Source organism: Pelophylax lessonae (assembly GCF_965119305.1).
Source record: "Pelophylax lessonae genome assembly, chromosome: 3".
NCBI classification, from domain to species: domain Eukaryota; kingdom Metazoa; phylum Chordata; class Amphibia; order Anura; family Ranidae; genus Pelophylax; species Pelophylax lessonae.
This window is the reverse complement of record NC_138770.1, coordinates 548,111,765-548,133,921: the sequence shown is the minus strand read 5'-3', so window position 1 is coordinate 548,133,921 and position 22,157 is coordinate 548,111,765. Positions and strand designations below refer to the sequence as shown.

The 22,157-nt window shown below is 40.1% G+C and overlaps 1 protein-coding gene across 2 annotated transcripts in view; it reads left to right on the top strand.

Moving 5' to 3' along the window:
* Positions 1–22,157, top strand: part of PHF10 (PHD finger protein 10) — a 134,244-nt gene that overhangs the window by 35,241 nt on the left and 76,846 nt on the right. For both annotated transcript variants that reach the window (XM_082252295.1, XM_082252294.1), the window contains exon 5: positions 11,325–11,458. In XM_082252295.1, coding sequence (XP_082108421.1) covers positions 11,325–11,458 — 134 coding nt within the window. The remainder of the gene's footprint in view (positions 1–11,324; positions 11,459–22,157) is intronic.

Below are 22,157 nucleotides of genomic sequence, written 5' to 3'. Positions count from 1 at the left end.
GTGTGTGTATGCATGTGAGATAGGGACTTTAGATTGTATGCTTCTTGCGGGCTAATGTGAATGCACAGCATGTACAGTGCCTTTTTAAATTGTCAGTGCTATACAGGTGCCTATAATGGTGCAAGAGGAAAAAAAGTCATAATCAAATAAATAAAGCAGCCAGAACAAGTTGGTTGGCCCATAAACATGAGAATCTTTGTCAGGAATTAATTGAAGATGACAATTGCATTCCTGCATGTTGACTTTTTTCAAATGCATTTACAGAACACAACTGGAAATACACCAACAAAAGGATAGTAAAGATTTAGTTTGGCCATCTTCGATCACTATGGGCTCTTTCACACGGGCGTTCCTTTTTTTTTGCCCGATCAGGTCCTTTTTTTTTTTTTGTAACGGACACGGATGACACTTGTGTCATCCGGTCCGTATGTCCGTTTTTCATCCCATCCGTTTGCGGATGAAAAACTGACCTAATGCATGTCTATGTAAAAACGGATGTCTGCGGATGACACCACTGACATCCGTTTTTGCTTCAGTTCCGTTTTTTGAAAGGAAGAAAAAATAGGGTTCTCCTCCGTTCAAAAAAACTGAACTGAACTGACAAAAAACGGATGTCAGAGGATGATCATCCGATGACATCCGTATTTACATAGAGATACATTATGTCCGTTTTTCATCCGCAAACGGATGGGATGAAAAACGGACATACGGAACGCCCGTGTGAAAGAGCCCTATAAGAAAAATCTAAAAATAAAAGTGGGAATGTATCCATTCTCTTTTTGTTGCCAGTTGATAGACTGCTTCTCTGACTCCATTTTAAATGGTTAGGTGTAGTTTCAATTAACTTGACTTTCTTGGGATTCTGAGCTAAACTACCCAACCTCCCATAGTCCTTCCCAAGCTGCTTACTTACCTGAGTAGGAAAGGCATTGCCTGCTCTAATGCTTATATTCTACAGCTAGCCTTTCCGAACAATGAGCCCTCACAGAATTGTACAGCGCCATCTACTGTGTGTCTCCAGTATTGGGAGATGGTGCTTTGTGACGTGCGGGTGGGAAAATCTATACTGCATAGGTATGGCTAGTTGCAGGGAAGATTTGTTCCAGAGGCTATATACATCAAAGTAGGTTATGCTGTCATCCATGGGTAAGTAAGCAGTTGGGGTGGGGTTATTGGGGAGTTTACGTCAAGAGGCCAGTGAGTAAATTGTACTGTGTGTGAAGAGAGAGAAAAAAAATATATACTCACAAAAGTGAGTACACCCCTCACATTTTTATAAATATTTTGTGACAACACTGAAAATTAAATTTTGCTCCAATGTAAAGTAGTGAGTGTACAGCTTGTATACCAGTGTAAATTTGCTGTCTCCTCAAAATAACTCAACACACAGCCATTAATATCTAAACTGCTGCCAACAAAAATGAGTACACACCTTAGTGAAAATGTCCAAATTTGGTCCCAATTAGCCATTTACCCTCCCCGGTGTCATGTGACTCAGAGTTACAAGGTCTCAGGTGTGAATGGGAAGCAGGTGTTATCGCTCTCACTCTCTCGTACTGGTCACTGGAAGTTCAACATGGCACCTCATGGCAAAGAACTCTGAGGATCTGAAAAAAGAATTGTTGCTTTACCTAAAGATGACCTAGGCTATAAGAAGATTGCCAAGACCCTTAAACAGAGCTGCAGCACAGTGGCCAAGACCATACAGCGGTTTAACAGGACAGGTTCCACTCAGAACAGGCCTCGCCATGGTTGACCAAAAAAGTTGAGTGCTCGTGCTCCACGTCCATATCCAGAGGTTGTTTTTGGGAAATAGACGTATGAGTACTGCCAGCATTGCTGCAGAGGTTGAAGGGGTTGGGGGGGGGGGGGGGGTCAGCCTGTCAGTTCTCGGACCATACGCTGCACACTGCATCAAATTGGTCTGCATGACTGTCGTCCCAGAAGGAAGCCTTTTCTAAAGATGATGCACAAGAAAGCCTGCAAACAGTTTGCTGAAAACAAGCAGACTAAGGACATGGATTACTGGAAACATGTCCTGTGGTCTGGTGAGACCAAGATACACTTATGTGGTTCAGATGGTGTCAAGCATGTGTGGCAGCAACCAGGTGAGAGTACAAAGACAAGTGTGTCTTGCCTATAGTCAAGCATGATGGGTGGGAGTGTCATGGTCTGGGGCTGCATGAGTGCTACTGGCACTGGGGAGCTACAGTTCATTGAGGGAACCATAAATGCCAACATGTACTGTGACATACTGAAGCAGAGCATAATCCCCTCCCTTGGGATACTGGGCCTCAGGGCAGTATTCCAATATAACGACCCCAAACACACCTCCAAGATGACCACTGCCTTGCTAAAGAAGCTGAGGGTAAAGGTGATGGACTGGCCAAGCATGTCTCCAGACCTATAAAAAAAAAAAAAAAAAAAACGAATTTCCAGCTCAATTCACCAACCAGTTTGCTAACCAATCAAATTAACCTGTGCAACCTTATGCGTTAAAAACAGGGATTTAGTTAACACACATTTGCAAATTTGTGCTAAGTTGCAGGGCCACTTCACGGCACCCTGTATTACCTGCAGTCCTAACTCCTGATATCTATGAGAGTCTCCACAGTGGAAGCACATGCACTCTAATGGATAGATAGGGGGCAGGTGAGCCTGGAGGGAGCCCAACCCTCATTAAAGGTACTTGGGGGCACAGTGGATGCGCAGCTCATAGCACAGTGGTAGCAAAGGCATCCAGTGTGTCACCTCACCAGTATATATCGGCAACAAACAAAATGGCCCCCTGCTCCCACCTATAACTGGCCTTCACAGCAAAGAGCACATGGAATGGTAACGCATATGAAACAAAAACTACAAATTCCCAGCTCAATTCACCAGCCAGTTTGCTAACCAATCAAATTAACCTGTCCAACAGTATGCATTAAAACAGGGATTTAGTTAGATGTCTCCATACCTAAACCCTACTGAGCATCTGTGGGACATCCTAAGACGGAAGGTGGAGGAACGCAAGGTCTCTAACAACATCCACCAGCTCCGTGATGTCGTCATGGAGGAGTGGAAGGAGACTCCAGTGGCAACCTGTGAAGCTCTGGTGAACTCCATGCCCAAGATGGTTAAGGCAGTGCTGGAAAACAATGGTGGCCACACAATATTGACTCTTTGAGCCCAATTTTTGGACATTTTCACTTAGGGGTGTACTCACTTTTGTTGTCAGCGGTTTAGACATTAATGGCTGTGTGTTAAGTTATTTTGAGGGGACAGCAAATTTACACTGTTATACAAGCTGTACACTCACAACTTTACTTTGTAGCAAAGTGTCATTTCTTCAGTGTTGTCACATGAAAAGACATTTACAAAAATGTGAGGGGTGAGATTGGGTGTGTATGTGAATATATGTATAATACACAAACACACTATATATAATATGTATATATGTGTGTGTGTATATGTGTATATATGTGTGTGTGTGTGTGTGTATATATATATATATATATATATATATATATATATATATATATATATATATATATATATATATATATATATATATATATTCATTCCTGCATATTAGTATTATGTAATGACTCTGCTTTACCACTCCTCACTCCTATTTAAATAGGGAAAGTCATTTTTTTTTGCTTTCAAAATATTAATTTATAGTTTTTAAAAGTAATAGAACAAGAATCCGTTCAAAAGTACCGCATTCAGTGGAACAAAAGCAAAACAAATGCGATGCATGAATTAATAATAATAATACCCACAATACCAATCTCAAAATAAGTCAACAGCAATTTGTGCAGGGATCAAGGTTCTATCACCTGATGCACTGAGCAGATGGGTACATACGCATTGGAAACCACCCAAATAGCAGTAAGCTAAACATGTAAAGCACTAGTGAGTAGGGATGATCGAACGGTTCGGGTCCACCATCGGTTCGGCCCGAACATTGGGTGTTCGAGGTTCGGCCGAATTTAGAACTTTTTGCCCAAAAAGTTCGGAATTCGGCAACCAGAACCGCCCAAAATGCAATGCTTCAGGAAATGGGCTTTAAAAGCCCGTGATCGGACCAGAACCATTAGCAAAAGCCAATTGAGGGGGCAGGAGAATGCTAGGAATGTGATTGGAGTGACTAGGGGGTCCCTAGACCAATCATTAGTGAATACGCCCCCCAGTATATAAGATCGCCCCCGCCATATTCCCAGCATTGTTATACTGGACATGGAAGAGAGTGGAAGCAGTTCTGTTAATTTTACTTTAAAAGTGTCATTTAGCATTTATTAGTGTGAGGAAAGGGATATCTAGTGTAGTTAGAGTGCTCCTTTACACTTAAGTTAGCTTCAAAAATTTAGTTTCTGTAGGGAAAGTGTTAAGTGTCAGGGGACCGTAGTGTAGTGTAGGGTTAACTGACAGTGACTGCTATGGAAGGGTGACAAAACCCTTCCATAGCAGGGTAACCGCTATAGAGAAATGATCATTTCTCTGTGTTGCTTCGGGACAGGCATGTGGCTTCTCACCAGCAAGCATTTTTTAATGCTGCAGGGGCTGCCACTGCCAGTGCTTTTTTGAGGACATGTTTGATGTCAGACATGACATCTGAATATGTGTATAGGGGGAATATATAGACATATATGTCTGAATATATACCCCTAGACATATATAGGTGCGCTAATGAAATCATTTACAGTAATATATTTCTGCTACTATCACACCTATATATGTCTAGGGGTATATATTCAGACATATATGCCTATATATACCCCCTATACACATGTTCAGATGTTTTGCCTGCCTCAAAAGAACCCCAAAAAATGCCAAAAAAACGCTAGCGTCAAAAAAAAAGATGCCCAGGTGTGTTTTTGCTGGCATTTTTTGGGGGGTTTTGGAGGCAGGCAAAACATCAGAACTTGTGCACAGTACCACTATACACAAGTTCAGATGTTTTGCCTGCCTCAAAAGAACCCCAAAAAATGCCAAAAAAAACGCTAGCGTCAAAAAAAAAAATGCCCAGGTGTGTTTTTTCTGGCATTTTTTGGGGGGTTTTGGAGGCAGGCAAAACATCAGAACTTGTGCACAGTACTACTATACAAAAGTTCAGATGTTTTTCCTGACTGCAAAGAACCCAAAAAAATGCCTGCTATTAAACCGGCAAGGTGTTACAGCAGAGAAGCCATATTCCTGTGCTTAAAGTTTTCTAATACAAATAATCTTTTTTTTTTCTGGTTCTGGACATGCTACAGAGCTGAAACTTCACAGGTACACCTTTTAGACCCCCCAGACACAAAATCACACAAAAAAAAGTTCTTAAAAATTGTCATTTTTGATAAAAAAGCCAATTATTGAAAAATTAAAAAAAAAAAAAAAAAGAGATTTTTTGATTTTTACTTTGGATTTAGTATCTGGGGGGTCTAAAAAGTGTACATGTGAAGTTTCAGCTCTGTAGCATGTCCAGAACCATAAAAAAAAAGATCGTTTGTATTAGAAAACTTTAAGCACAGGAATATGGCTTCTCTGCTGTAACACCTTGCCGGTTTAATAGCAGGCATTTTTTTGGGTTCTTTGCAGTCAGGAAAAACATCTGAACTTGTGTATAGTGGTACTGTGCACAAGTTCTGATGTTTTGCCTGCCTCCAAAATTCCCCAAAAAATGCCAGCAAAAACACACCTGGGCATTTTTTTTTTTTTTTGACGCTAGCGGTTTTTTTGGCATTTTTTGGGGTTCTTTTGAGGCAGGCAAAACATCTGAACATGTGTATAGGGTGTATATATAGGCATATATGTCTGAATATATACCCCTAGACATATATAGGTGTGATAGTAGCAGAAATATATTACTGTAAATGATTTCATTAGCGCAAGCATTTATTTCTGCTACTATCACACCTATATATGTCTAGGGGTATATATTCAGACATATATGTCTATATATCCCCCCTATACACATGTTCAGATGTTTTGCCTGCCTCAAAAGAACCCCAAAAAATGCCAAAAAAACGCTAGCGTCAAAAAAAAAAATGCCCAGGTGTGTTTTTGCTGGCATTTTTTGGAGGGTTTTGGAGGCAGGCAAAACATCAGAACTTGTGCACAGTACCACTATACACAAGTTCAGATGTTTTTCCTGACTGCAAAGAACCCAAAAAAATGCCTGCTATTAAACCGGCAAGGTGTTACAGCAGAGAAGCCATATTCCTGTGCTTAAAGTTTTCTAATACAAACAATCTTTTTTTTTTTTCTGGTTCTGGACATGCTACAGACCTGAAACTTCACATGTACACGTTTTAGACCCCCCAGATACTAAATCCAAAGTAAAAATCAAAAAATCTTTTTTTTTTTTTTTTTTTTTTTTAATTTTTCAATAATTGGCTTTTTTATCAAAAATGACAATTTTTAAGAACTTTTTTTTGTGTGATTTTGTGTCTGGGGGGTCTAAAAGGTGTACCTGTGAAGTTTCAGCTCTGTAGCATGTCCAGAACCAGAAAAAAAGATCATATAGGTGTTAAAGTTAAAGGAGGCTCCCGAACCACATCCCTGTTCTACTGAAAAATTATCTTTTTTTTTTTTCATGGTTCTGGACATGCTACAGAGCTGAAACTTCACATGCACACCTTTTAGACCCCCCAGATACTAAATCCAAAGTAAAAATCAAAAAATCTTTTTTTTTTTTTTTTTTTTTTTTAATTTTTCAATAATTGGCTTTTTTATCAAAAATGACAATTTTTAAGAACTTTTTTTTGTGTGATTAATAGTTAATGGGGCATGACCCAGAACCCTAGGCACTTTTTAGGGGCATGTATTGGGTTTTGGGGCTTAAAAATGGTGTTTTTTGATTACAGAAGTTCGGGTCCCATTGATTTCAATGGGGTTCTGAAATCCGGGCCGAACTTTCGTGAAGTTCGGGTGTTCTGGTCGAACCGAACTTTTCAAAAGTTCGATCATCCCTACTAGTGAGTAGACCATCAAACGCCTGGGTAGTCAAGCATACAGTGAAAGAAAGGCAGAAGATAAGAAAAGGGGGAAAAAAAAAGCAAAGGGAAGAGGTCTGGACCAGATTCAGAGGGAATAAACTATTCCCAAAACAACAAAAAGAAATACAGGCATACCCAGCTTTAAGTACACTCACGAGTAAGGACACAGCTTGTTCAGCTTGGCATGACCCTACTCCCAGTTTTTAACATTGGCGTCTATAGGAAATCTTGGTCAGCTTGACATGGCACTGCTCCCAAACCATAAGTGACAGGATCCCAAACTTAGGGAGCACCGAGAGGGGACCCAGGACTACAACATATCCTGTTTGTGGCTGGCCAGCTTGCCTAGGTAATCTACTATGTCATAGTCCTGGATCCCCTTAAAGATATTGCTTCACTTTAAGTACATTTTCGTTTTACATACATGCTCTGGTCCCATTGTGTACTTAAAAGTGGGGTATGCCTGTAAGCTAACGTACTAGAGAGGAGAAGTAGTCTTTAAGGGAAACTAGAAAAAAAAATCACTATTCAGTAATAAATCTATAATTGCATTATGCTGTGATCTATGGCAGATTTTAACCTTCTTTTAATGCCATACGTCTGCTTGTAAAGCTAGAATTCCTATCTGGGGTTTTACTGCTCAGACCTGTCACTTCAGACAATCACATGTAAAGAGCACCAAGTGGACATATGCTGATATGTACTTACTGATAGTTTTGTCCGTCATCCCACACACCCAGAAGTGTTACAGATGCTGAAGATATTTGAGCGATCTTCCTCCTGCAGTGTAGTGGTGTTTGATATAGACAGGTAAGTATTACCACCTCATGTTTTTCCACAAACAGCTAGTTTAAGTTTCTTTAACTCCTTACAAGTTTGCTTTAGGCCCCTTTCACACTAGTGCGACTTGTCCCGCGATTTTGGACCGCAAAATCGCATGACAAGTCGTTTTCCATTATTTTCAATGAGCCCCATTCATATCAGTGCGTTTTTGAAGTTGCACCGACTTCAAAGTAGTTCCTGCACTACTTTGCCACGATTTGATTGCGTTTTGAGCCATAGCCATTGCTTTCAAAATTGCGGCAAAATCGCGACGCAAAATCACGGTAAAATCGCTGTCGCATTAGTGTGAAAGGGGCCTAAGGAGTGTGGATGGGAGGAGGAAAAACCATTATATAAAAAAAATGTCGGATGGGATATGGGTGCAGTGCCAATGTATTTTTATGATTCATTTAATTGGATTATATGATAAATGGCTTTTTTTTTTTTTTTTTTTTTCTTCTTTTTTTTCCCTCATTTTTGATATCCCTGATAAACCTTCATGGTGGAGTACACTTCCTACTGTATACATTTTAATTTTTTTGTTTACCTTTTTAAAAGAAAAAAAAGCCTGATTTTTTTTTTTTTATTTTTTTTTTTTTTTTTTTTTTTTTTTTTTTTTACAAAGGAACTATCCTGACAAAATGAAGTACAATCATAAAGTGCAGCCCCTCAAGGTAGTCACAAATGCTTGAACATTCTTACTGGCATCTCCCAAAATGTCCAGATAGTGTTGGGGACTGCTGCCAAGTCCTTTCACCTCAAATTTAAGTCCCCGTTCACACTAAGGCGACCTGTGAGGCGACGTGGTTGCCTCACAGGTCGCCGTAGGTCGCCTCCCATAGGGAAGCTGCGGACCTGTTCTAATAGGAGCGACACAAGTCGTTCGAAAAAGGGTCCGGAGCTTCTTTGGGGCGACCCGGCGCGACCGTCATAGACTTCAATGTTATGAAGTCCGTGGCGGCCGCTCCGAGGACGCGGCGTGCTGCTCGCACCGCGACCTCGGAGGTCGCCCCTCCAAGTCGGATCGCCCCTATGTGAACTGGGCCTAATTGTGTGTTTACACTCTTCTTTCTTCTTTCCTTGTTTTGTTTTTTTTTTTTTTTTTTTTTTTTTTGTCTTTTTGATAATTTACTATTGACTGCCTTTTGGATTTTGTAGCAATACAAATCCAAAAAGCGGGATTTTTTTTTAATGAGATAACTGCAGTTTTTTTTTTCCACGATTTTGTCTCACTAACCTTCTTCTCTTCTTCTCCTCCCCTCCTCCCCTCCTCCCCTCCTCCCTCCTCCCTCCTCCTCTTTTATGAAAAAGATATAATGGGTTATATTTGAAAAACTTAACATCTGTTTATAGATCAAAATAAGGTTGATTATTTGTTTTTCTTTACCTGTAACAAGTCAGGATTAGAGTGTATCTCTTGCTATGGGTTGTGCAGCACAAAAGCAACAGGTTTACTTTAATGCCCAGTCCCCCTCCTGCATTCCTCACCTCCTTTCCTTTGCTACTTTGCTGACCGCTTCAGTACTGGAAGTAAATAGTAACACCGAGTTCTTCCAGGTTTGGTGGATCTTGTGACTTGCTTTTGTTTCTTTTTGTGACATCACTGCTGGACAGTTGGCTAATTAAATAGGACCTTTACCCATAGCAACTTGATAAATATTCTTTTGCAAGAAACATACATTCCACATTAATAAGTATGTTACCAAAATGAGTGTGTGCTGTAAATTGCCTCCAGCATTGTCCTGGTTTCTTCTTGCCAGAGGCTGGCATTTTGCTGAAGCCCAGAGCTCCTGAACAGCAGTAAATCCTAAAGCGGAACTAAACCCATCGATTCGTTTCAAAAAAACGTTAGCATTCCCAACATTCCAGTTATGCAACTGTCACGTTTTGATTGTGTCCACAACCAAACTGTCAAATTTGCTAGCGTCATAACGGATAACGTGCAGCACAATGACAGTTGCAGAGCAAACGAGCAACTTCCTTGGTTGTAAAGGATAGGCGGTTTTAATTCCACTTCAGCCACTTTAAGACCAGAAGGATTTGCCCCCTTAATGGCCAGGCCCTATTTTGCGATTCGGCACTGTCTTTAACGGACAATTGGACAGTCGTGCGACGCTGTACCCAAATAAAATTGATGTCCTTTTTTTCCCCACAAATAGAGATTTCTTTTGGTGGTATTTGATCACCTGTGCGTGTTTTATTTTTTGCGCTATAAAAAAAAGAGCGACAATTTTGAAACCTTTTTTTCACATTCTGCTAGGACATTCTCAAAAAAAAAAAAAAATTTAAATCCAAATTTTTTAACATTTTAGGCCAATTTTGTTTTCTGCTACATATTTTTGGTAAAAAAAATTCATAATAGGCGTATTTTGATTGGTTTTTCGCAAAAGTTATCACGTCTAACTACGGGAAAGATTTATGTCATTTTCATTGTGCTTTTATTTATTTTTTTACTAGTAATGGCCGCAATCTGCGATTTTTTTTTTTTTTTTTTGCGGGACTGCGACATTGCGGTGGACAGATCGGACCCTTGACTGATATTTTTTACACTTTTGGGGGGGGACCAGTGACATTACTACAGTAATCGGTGCTAAAAATATGCACGGTTACTGTAATAATGACACTGGCAGGGAAGGGGTTAACATTATGGGTGATCAAGGGGTTAAATGTGAGCCTAGGGGAGTGATTCTAACTGTGGGGGGCTTGTGAAATGATTATAGAGACGTGATCCCATATAGAAGGATCACATGGGCTCTATGATCGTTTCAGGGAGAAGAACGGTCAGCTGTGTTAACAGCTGACCGTTCTTCTCTCTCAGTGCGGAACAATCGCCAGTGTCAGGCGGCAATCGGAGCCGCCTGACACACGCATCGGCTTCCCCGCTGGGGAGCACGCCGCCCCCTAGCCTCCTGAGAGCGAGCGACTTATACCTACGTCGCTTTGCCCAGGAGCGGCTGCCTGCTGCAATATATCTGCGGTGGGCGGTCGTAAAGTGGTTAAGGCTGTCAGCAGATCGGTCTCTACAAATTTGGCAGTGCCTAAAAATAGAGGGCAACTGAGCATGTGCAGAGCAATTTGAAACGGTGTATTACTGGATTTTAAACATAGATATAGCTATACCTGCAAAAGGGGCCAGCCTGAAGTGATCAAGCAGGACTTAATTTTCCGACTAAAGCTTCACTTGAAAAACCAGTGCCATCACATGGGGCAGGCAGAGACTTCCCTGCATTGTGAAAGCTCTAAGTGAAATTGCCTTGAAACTTATTGAGGGCTTTTTCTTCCTAACAGCAAATGGAGCAATGGGAGAGTGATTGATTGGAGGTGAGGTATAAGATGCTGCAGGGGCTGGCTTTAACATGAACCTGTTACTTTTCTCTGCATGGGCATAGTACATTTTACCTGAAATGAAAGGACTTTAGACTCCTTTTCAATGAACCTCTGGCTCACACACTCAGAATTCTAAAATCTGGTATTATTTTCACTCTGGTTGGACTATTAGAACATTAGACTCCTCTCCCCTTGCCCTTTTTAAAGGTCTGACAGCTTTACGAAGTGATGAAGTAATTGACCTTATGATGAAGGAGTACCCAACCAAGCATGCAGAGTACTCTGTCATTCTTCAAGAAAAAGAGCGCCAGCGCATTACGGACCATTACAAAGAGTACTCGGTAAGTAAAATGTTTATGCAATTAAAACCGTATTTGGTGCTTACTGTACTTAGAATTTTGATCCGTACTTGAGTAATGGCAACCTTAAGTATTTCTTAAAGTACTCTTTCCATTTAATCTCCATCTACTCCTTTTGCGTTCTTGCAACTCAAACCATGTGGAAAGCATGTGCGGGTTTATGATTATTAGTTAACCTTCCCTAAATCGAAGTTGGTTCTTTTCTTTGTTACATTTTTGGTTGGAGTTTAAGTTGCAGCAAGGCATTTTAACCAGTAAAGACAAATAACTTCCCTACACTGCCTAGCCTTCATATGTTTTATATTAATTTATATTTAATTATGACTGCAGTATACTTTTGTTGCAGACAAATGCATGAAACCTGTCTCAGTACAGTTAAAATGCCAGTCCAGGTGGTAGTAGGAATTTGGCTGACTCCAATTTCCAATTTTAGGAAAGCATAGAGTTCATGCCACATACTTCCTATGCTACCATCATTTGCATGTAAGCAACATTTATACATACAGTAGTGAGAAATGTATTTTCCATCTTAAAACCTTTTTTCTCTTAAGGGTAACTTGTTAGACCTGACCAATTGAACGTTTTTTTAAATGGGCACAGTGCTATGTAGTATTTGTATTTTTGGGGTGTTGGGAAGCAGTGTTCAGTTGAATCTACCCCTAGCAGGTACCGTCCCCATTTTTTATTAAAATATATATATATAGAGATAGATATGGAGAGATAGAGATGGAGAGATAGAGAGAGATATATATATGATATATTGGACACCAACTCATCAAATTTTCATATGGTTTTATTTCATTTTAAACCAATTAAAACATATGTGTTAAACTATTCACACGTGTACGTGTAAAGGTATGTCTTTAGGGCTTAGGAATCCATATATTGGCTAACGCGTTTCGCTGGCTTCCTTGCTTGGATCCTCTAAAAGGTACTGTAATTACAAACCTTATTAAAACATTTATACATTGCTATTTTCACAATATTGTCTTGTAATTAGAGAACACATTAGGATATTGGGTTGACAATAATATCCTAATGTGTTCTCTAATTATAAGATAATATTTTGACAATAGCCGTGTATAAATGTCTTAATGAATGTTTGTAATTACAGGATCTTTTAGAGGATCCAAGGCCCTTATGAAGCGGGGCAGCCCACGAAACGCGTTGGACAATATATGGAATCCGAAGGCCTAAAGACCTACCATAATTGCCGTCCTATGTCCAAACCTCGAAAGAGAAATAGTGTCAACACAGGATGACACTGTGGACACTTGAATTAATACGTGCCACGTCCTAATCAAAATGTTTATAGAAGGGGTAGGGACAATGGACTTTATTGGCACTGACAACCAGACAGTTACGTCGTAAAAATAAAAATATTTTATTGAAAAATCATTAAGACGTATATACGTATGTGTATCACCACAGGTGCAAAACATGAGAGATAAATCAAAAGACATTCACATTCAATTCAGAGAACACACATTTAAAAGGCATATATAACATCAATAACCATAGCCTCTAAAACCCTCTACATAGACCAAGTATACCGTGATGGAGCTATACAAACTGGAAGTTGTGGAAAAGCCCTAGGGCTATTTCTGATATAGTAGTATGAAGCTTGTGATGAAAGGTAGAGAGGCTTGGTATTTGGGTATTGAATTCGGTCAGAAACAAACTCTACATGTTTCGCGCGGTTAGCGCTTCTTCAGGAGTTTAAGTATTAGCTGAACAATTCAATATAACAATGTTGGTAGCATAGTGCACAAAGGGCACTGTTTTCTATTAAAAAGGTTCAAATGCCTGTGCCTGCAGAGCAGACAAAGAGGAGCAGCTGTCTGAAAATTGCCTCAAACCACACCCCAGACACAACGGAGAGGGGTATGTATAAAGGAGGTGGGGGGATATTTAGGAACACGGTCCTTGATCCATTCAAGTAAGGCAATGTAGATAAGGTCACAAAATATATAACTGGATGCTGTTTTGTATAGGTGCAGTCAACAAACAAGTCCCAGAAAAAGTAATTCAAATTTCCTCAAAGTATATAGTAAAGCGTAACCACCCCGGATACCTAGGTAGCTTGTATGCTGATGTTTTGCTGTATGTCAGAGAGACCCTTACTGGTAAGTAGGGCACCAACTCCTGTGATCATGTTAACCGGGTTTAACCTGAATCCGGGGGGAGCGCCGGCTGGAACAGCCGTGACCTCAAAGAGGTCCAAACCTGTTTTTAATATATACGATTGACTTGTTTTGATACGAAATAAAACCTTATGAAATGTTTTATAAATTTAATGAGTTGGAGTCTAATATACCCTAGAAGTCACAAATAAGTCCCACTCAATTTCATGTTTTTTGGTACATTTCATGTTTTTTCAATGTGTGTGTCAGAGGGGTGTATGGATTCTAAATTCTTGGCTGTAAAACCTTTTATAGTACTGCAATTCAAGCTGAGCATATTTAGAATAAAATGCATAACCAGAGATAGCCTGTAAAAAAGTCTAAATTGGATATCTTAACACCCCTGCTTGGGGGGGGGGGGGGGGGGCAGTTGGATAAGTGGGAGCTGACTATTTTAACTTTACAGCAAAGGTTGAGGTTTGCATTATACTTCAGCTGCCAATCTATTAACAATGGATCTACTGATCATATTAAAATAAGATTTTCATAACATTCCTGAGTTTTTTTTTTTTTTTTTTTTTTTTTATATTAATGCGTTGCCTTGCATGCTTTCAGTTTGTACAAAGCAGGGGTGTCCAAAGATGGCTATAGATGTGGCCCAATACAAAATCTAGGAGCTGTGTGCAGGCAATCTTCCTCTTCAGATTAACATGGTTGTCAGCAATGGGCTGGGTACAGACTCTAATATTATTCTAAGTGTTTTATTCAAGAGAAAATTACATTTTCTTCATGATTTTAAGAAAAAGCTAAAATTATTAATAGGTTATTTCGTTTAAAATAAGGTCTATCATTTGTTCTTTACCTGTATCTCTACTTTACCCAACGCAAAATCATAAACTTAAAAATGTTTTTTTTTTTTCTTTTTAATTTTTTGTAAAAATAGATTTACACTTAGCGAATACATGCCTCCTAAATACATTTTAACAGGTGTCTCTTTACTGGACTTTAAGTATTTGCCTTCCCAAAGAAAAATATCCCACTTGTCACAATCCTCTTTATTCATGTCATCCGTTTGGCAGCACTTATATTTGTGAGCAACTATTTTTAGGGTTAAAGGAAGGACAAAATCAGAACCAAAATTTCTGATGAACATCTTGAGAATTCATTATGAATTGCTACTACATCCATTAACCACTTCAGCCCTGAAAGATTTTACCCCCTTCCTTACCAGGCCCTATTTTGCGATTTGGCACTGCGTTACTTTAACGGACAATTGCGCAGTCGTGCGACGCTGTACCTAAACTAAATGTATGTCCTTTTTTTCCCCACAAATAGAGCTTTCTTTTGGTGGTATTTGATCACGTGCGATTTTTTTTTTTATTTTTTGTGTTTATAAACAAAAAAAAAACGACAATTTTTAACATTTTAGGCCAATTTTTCTGCTACATACTTTTTGGTAAAAATCGCAATACGCGTATTTTGATTGGTTTGCGCGTAAGTTATTGAGTCTACTAACTACAGGAAAGATTTGTCATTTTTGTTTTTTTACTAGTAATCTGCGATTTTTAGCCAGACTGCAACATTGCAGCGGACAGATCGGACCCCTAACTTACATTTTTGACACTTGGGGGTACCAGTGACTTTACTACAGTAATCAGTGCTAAAAATATGCACTGTTACTGTAATGCCATTGGCAGGGAAGGGGTTAACCATGTGGGTGATCAAGGGGTTAAATGTAAGCCTAGGGGATTGATTTTAACCCCTAGGGGGTTGGGCTTCTGAAATGATCAGAGACATGTGATCCTATATAGCAGGATCACATGGGTTCTGTGATCATTGCAGGGAGAAGGATGGTCGGCTGTGTTTACAACAGCTGCCCATCCTTCTCCCTCAGCGGGGAACGATCGCGGGTGTCAGGCGGCAATCTGAGCCACCTGCCCGCGGTATCAGCTTCCCCACTGACGAGCAGGGGCGGGAGCGCCCCCCTAGACGCCAGAGAGCGAGCGCCGTACATGTACGGGCGATTTGCGTGGGAGAAGCTGCCGGCCACAGTACATGTACTGCGGCGGGCGGTCGTAAACCAGTTAAATTAGATATTGATGCGTTAGATTATCAAAAAGTGTTTCAAATATCGCACGCGTTATCTGTTGCCCTCTTTTTACTTTTATAATAAAAAAAAATCCCAAAAAAAATGTATTACTCAGGTTATCTATATTAGTGATCTTTAACCACTTCTGGACTAGAAGGATTTGCCCCCTTAATGACCAGGCCATTTTTTGTGATTCGGCACGGCGTTACTTTAATTTTTATTTGAGTACAGCGTTTCACAACCGCGCAATTGTCAATGTCTTTTTTTTTTCCCGCACAGAGCTTTCTTTTGTTTGATCACCTGTGACTTTTTTTTTTTTGTGCTATAAACAAAAAAAGAGCGACAATTATGAAAAAAAGCAATATTTTTCACTTTCTGCTATATAACCTTCCCAAAAAAAAAAAATTATTAAATCAAAATCAAAATTTTTCATCCTTTTTAGGCCAATTTGTATTCTGCTACATATTTTTGGTAAAAATCTCAATAAGCGTATTTTGATTTGTTTGCGCAAAAGTTATCGCGTCTACAAACTAGGGGAAAGATTTATGTTCTATTTTATTTATTTTTTTGCTAATAATGGCGGTGATCTGCGACATTGCGGCAGACAGATTGGACACCTAACTGACATTTATGACTGTTTTGGGGGGGGGGACAAGTGACATTACTACAGTAATCAGTGCTAAAAATATGCACTGTTACTGTAATACTGGCAGGGAAGAGTTTAACCCAGAGGTGATCAAAGGGTTAAGTGTGAGCCTAGGGGAGTGTTTTCTAACTGTATGGGGGACAGACTTGTGAAATGACCATAGAGACCTGTGATCCTATATAGGAGGATCACAGGCTCTCTGTGATCATTTCAGAGAGAACAATGATCGGATTTACAACAATTGACCGGTGTTCTCTCTCAGCGGGGAGCGATCGCAGGTGCCCAGCGGCAGTCGCGGCCGCTGGCCCCGTGGCTTAGCATCCCCGCTGCATAGTGGGGGCAGAAGCTTGCCGCCATCGGCACGCTCTCGCCCCCAGCACCGCTCCTGTACCCTAATCGACGTACCCATATGTCAATTCGCGCAGCCGAGCCAACCTGCCGCTGTGTATATATGTGGTTTGCCGCAAGGGGTTAACTTTTGATTTGCCTGACTTTTTCTGTTCGTCAGCTATCTTTATTAGTGTATTTTGTGTATGGTCCAAGACCATTCTTCTTTGTCCAATGTGGCCTAGGAAAGTCCTAAGATTGGACACCCCATGGTATAAATTGTAATGCTCATTGAGGGTTTTACAGTATTTAGTAAAAGTGTACAGCATAGCTTTCAATGTTGTGTAAAATGAAATGAAATCTAATCAATGAAATTTATAAATTTTGTTAACTTTGCATACCCTGCATAAAGGGAGGTCAAGTGAAATAATTATCCTTCGTTGAGCCCTCCTTGACACTGAGGGCAGGTTTAAAATCATGCCAGTTCATCTGCACGGGCAGGATTTCAAACTCGCATGTCAGTGTGAGTTCTGGAGGCGATTTGACAGACATTCTAGGGGTTCCTTCACAGATGTCTATTGAAGTTGCCAAAAGTAGTGCAGAAACTACTTTTGGGAATCGGTACGGACGGTGCCGTTGCGAGCAATGTGCTCCGATTTGGCATGCGATTTGACATGTCAAAATGGCCCAATGTGAATGGGGGCTGAATCCTTAAAGGGTTAAATAATGCTCCATGATTTCAGGGTATCTTTACATTTTAATACCCACATGACATCCCAGACTTTTGTGTGGGACTTGGCCTTTTTAAGGGTCAGTTGTGTTTTTTTTCTTTTTCTTTTTTTTACTACTACCTTCGGGTTTTTTTTAACCACTTGCCGACCGCCGCACGACTATTTACTGCGGCGGTAAGTCCCGTACAGGCAAAGTGATGTAGTACTACGTCGCTCACCTGAGAGCCACTAGGGGGCGAGCGCACGCCCTGACATGTCCCTGACATGTCCGCGTGTGTGACCGGCGGACCCGATGTCTGCCGGTCACTCGCGATCTCCCGGTGCAGAGGGAGAAAGGCAGGCGCCTAATGTAAACAAAGCCGCCTGTCATTCTCCCTGATCTAACTGCAGAGATCATACGATCCTGCTATGTAGGATCGTATGTCTCTGTGGTTACATCACTAGCCACACCCCTTTAGAGTTAGAAGCACGCCCCTAGGGACACACTTAACCTCTGCTTCACCAATAAAGTTAAACCCTTCCCTGCCAGTGTAATTTTTACAGTAACAGTGCATATGTATAGCACTGATTACTGCAGTAATGTCACTGGTACCCCCAAAAGTGTCAAATATGTCAGTCAAGGGTCCGATCTGTCCACTGCAATGTCGCAGTCCCGCAAAAAAAAAAATCGCAGATCATTGCCATTACTCGTTTAAAAAAAAATAAATAAAAATGACAAGAATCTTTCCCTTAGTTTGCAAATGCAATAACCTTTGCGCAAACCAATCAAAATAAGCTTATTGCGTTTTTTTTTTTTTTTTTTTTGGCGGGGGGGGGGGTGAATTTCATATTAAAAAAAAATGTGAAAAATATTGTTTTTTTCAAAATTGTCGCTCTTTTTTGGTTTATAGCGCAAAAAGTACAAATCGCACAGGTGATAAAATACCACCAAAAGAAAGCTCTGTTTGTGGGGAAAAAGGACGTCATCAATTTCATTTGGGTACAGCATCGCTTGACCGTGCAACTGTCCGTTAAAGTCACGCAATGCCGAATCGCAAAATAGGGCCTAGTCAGGAAGGGGGTAAAATCTTCTGGGGCTGAAGTGGTTAAATACTGTAGGACCCTCATTCGTTTAGGTGTGGTCCATATACTACCTGTTGGTAAATTGGTAGGTGATCCCATGAGTAGTAAACATGACACCAATGCTGCCTGAAAGGAAAAGCTTTATCTTCATGGCATCCCTTGGTGTTCCAATCATCAGGTGATCAAGGAATATGAAGGAGAACTGGCAAAATGAAGGAAAAGGTCTCAAACAGCAGAGCCAACAGAATTTAAAATTGTAATGTATTCTTATAAACTGGAGATGTTTCAAAAGAGCTAGTTAGTGCATTGTACATACAAAGAGTCCCTGACTACAAAGCAGTAGTTACTTTGATATGGGCAGTTTTTATTTATTTATTTATTTTTGTTCCAAAGAACAGGGAACGAAAGGGAAGAGATGATGGATATACTTTCAAATGTGCTTATTGCTGTCACTGCATACATTAAAATTGCTAATGCATTTTCTTAGAGAGAAGTCCTAATTTGCAATGAATGAAGAACCAATTTTCAAAATATATTTAACAAGAACACGTAAAAAAGAGCATGCATGAAAGAACAATGTCAGTAGCAAGAACAAGTTTAAAGAACGTTTTAAAACATGTTTTTTTTTGTCTGTGCTTTGCTTAGTTTTTTTTTTTTCATACTCTTTCTGTGCCATTTGTGAGCCAGTTACTTATTGATAAATGCTCAAAGTTAGTACGGAAGGAACTTGGTATACACCATGAGAAAATCAGACGAAAATTACTGCTTTCAAGTGATCGCCTGATACTGCGATCTGAGCGTTAGTACACAGCTATTGAGAGCCGATCATGACTGTTCATGTGAAAATATCTGAAGGACACGCACGATAACGGAACGAGCAATTTTCGTGTAACTAGTATAGTATTTGTACGGAAAAAAATGTGGGACCAGGACCACGCATGCTCAGAAACAAAAGAATACGATACGTTACATCACTTTTGAAGTTGTATTCTGTCGTATGAGAAACTTTTATGTAAATTTAGAAATCTATTGGGTTTCGATGGGAGAATATCATGCAAAAAAAGACGATCATTCATTGATATTTTTACTGTATGTATGAGGCTTAAAGTGGAGTTCCACCCATTTTTAATAAATTGGATTAATAGCAAAGGTGATAACTGCGCTCAGCATTAAAAGTGCTATAGGTGCATTAATAAAAAGTGCTATAAGTGCATCAATGCATTAGTGATTGTTCACAATCAATAAATATGCAAATACAATGGTGTATAAATAAATAAATAAATAAATATTGGCATTCATTGGGCTAAAAAAGTCCTTAAAGTGCTCTGTGCGACTGTGCAAATCTAAATCTTCAGCAATCTTGGATTAGATGGGAACCTCCACCACAAACATCTCCACCCAGTGGTCAGATGATATACTCCTTACCAGAATGCGATGACCCCTTAATTACAGGGGGTCAAACCCGGCATATCACTCCACATTGGCTCAAGGTTATCCTCATCACTGTTATCGCCTCAAAGAATTTTGCCCGAATGCTTTAACAAGGTTCCGGATCTCCGGACATTAAGGTGCAAAGAAAGATAAAGAAAACTCCAATAGTGTAATACCGTTTGATACTGGATTTAATAAAAGATATATTGCACTTACATCATAGCGGTGTTTAAGCGCCTGTAGTACAAAGTAAACAGCTGGTCTGGTGGATGGGACGCCGCTCTCGCTCCACGCCTCACCTCACCGGAACTCTACGGTCTCACGCTCAGTGAGCATATAATGCTTTCAGTCCTCGCTCACTGAGAGGAGGCAGGGCGGAGCACGGCCTCAATACACTACATACATACAGCTCACTGAGAGGAGGCGGGGCAGAACACAGTACAGCCCATCTCCTGTGTAATAATGCGAGATTTCATGCCCTGAGATAAATCCCAGCACACACTGCGAATCGCCGAATGACGTAATCGCCGACCGGACCCAGAAGTGAGAAGAGGATAAATAAAGCAGAAAATCGTGTATTTACTAGCAACAAAAAAAAAAAAACTTTCCATTGGTAAAAGTCATTTTTAAAGGGGATTACATACATCTAAAGTGACTAAAATGGGTGGAACTCCACTTTAAGGCAGGTAGTTTGTTATTGGCAAATATTCTCTGTTACACATATACAGTTCACTTTTGGGATAAGTTCTGGCCCCATGTGCTCAGCTTAGAAGAGTTGGATTAGCCTACTTGTTGGTACCCATTCCACCCATCCCATTGCTTAGCCTGCAGCATCATACTTTTGGGTATACTGCCCTCAGGACTCTCATTGTTCACTGGCACAGACAGGAATGTTTTTTGCTTAGCTTTTATGCTGCACTCCCAACCCCCCCCCCTTACCCCAGTTAGAAGTGGTATCTGTGCTGTCTACCTGGAAGACCAGAACAAGGAAGCACTGACTTCTAATACACATCACATCTATGGCTCAGCAGTGCTCCTTTCCTGTATATACCTTCTGAGCAGCATCTAGAATTGGTCACTATGGAACTCCATCCATATACAGTGCTCATCATAAATAAGTACACCCTTTTGAAAAGTTCGATTTTAATCAATATCTCAATGAACATAAGAAGAATTTCCTTTGTGGGCGACACCCATGCATGCCATTCCACTTGCATGGTGATTTTTCTTCACCCCTTCACATCTGAAGACGCTCCTGTCGAGGTGTTAACTTCCGTGGACGGCCTGGACGCCTGTTAGATGGTTGCAGTTCCATCTATGTTAAATTTTTGTATCACTTTTGCTGCAGTATTCTGACTGATAAGTAAAGCCTTGCTGAACTTCTTGTAGCCTTCACCTTTCTTGTGTAAAGAAATTATTTTCTTTCTCAGGCCTTGTGACGTTTCTCTTCCATGTGGTGCCATTGCTGACAGCTTGAAAAATAGGAAGGCACTTTAAGTAACAACCTTTTTATAATCAACTTTCTGCTGGACACCTGTTTAATGAATATTTAGACTCGCCTGTAGTTGAATTCTTGTTATTTAGAATTTTGTTGTCTAAAATTTAGCTTTGCTCCAAATACTTTCATTGGGGTGTATTCATTTTTGCAACATGGTCTTGAATGAATTTGTTAGGAAAAATACTTCATTTTCACACAAAAAAACGAATTTCGGTTGCAATCAATGGCCCTCATTTGTAGGAGTATTTTGTAGTATAGTGTCCCATAGAAAATGTTGATTCTGAAAGGAAAGTAAAGGTTTTCTGACAAATCTGGCATACTCATTTATGCTGAGCACTGTATGTATCCTCATGGCAATATGTATCTTGCTGCTTGTTGTTCAGCTAGTTGCAGAACCTGTAAGGGCTCATGTATATACCTGCAGCTTCCATCTACAGTATCTGACAAGTGAGTACACCCCTCCCATATTTTATTGTATCTTTTCGTGTAACAACACTGAAGATATTTCACTTTGCTACAATGTAAAGTAGTGAGTGTACAGCTTGTAAAACAGTGTAAATTTGCTGTCCCCTCAAAATAACTCAACACACAGCCATTAATGTCTAAAGCACTGGCAACAAAAGGGAGTACACCAAAATGTCCAAATTGGGCCCATAGTGTCAATTTTTTGGTGTGGCTATCATTATTTTCCAGCACTGCCCTAACCCTCTTGGGCATGGAGTTCAGCTCTTCCATTCCTCCACGAAGACCTCATGGAGCTGGTAGATGTAAGAG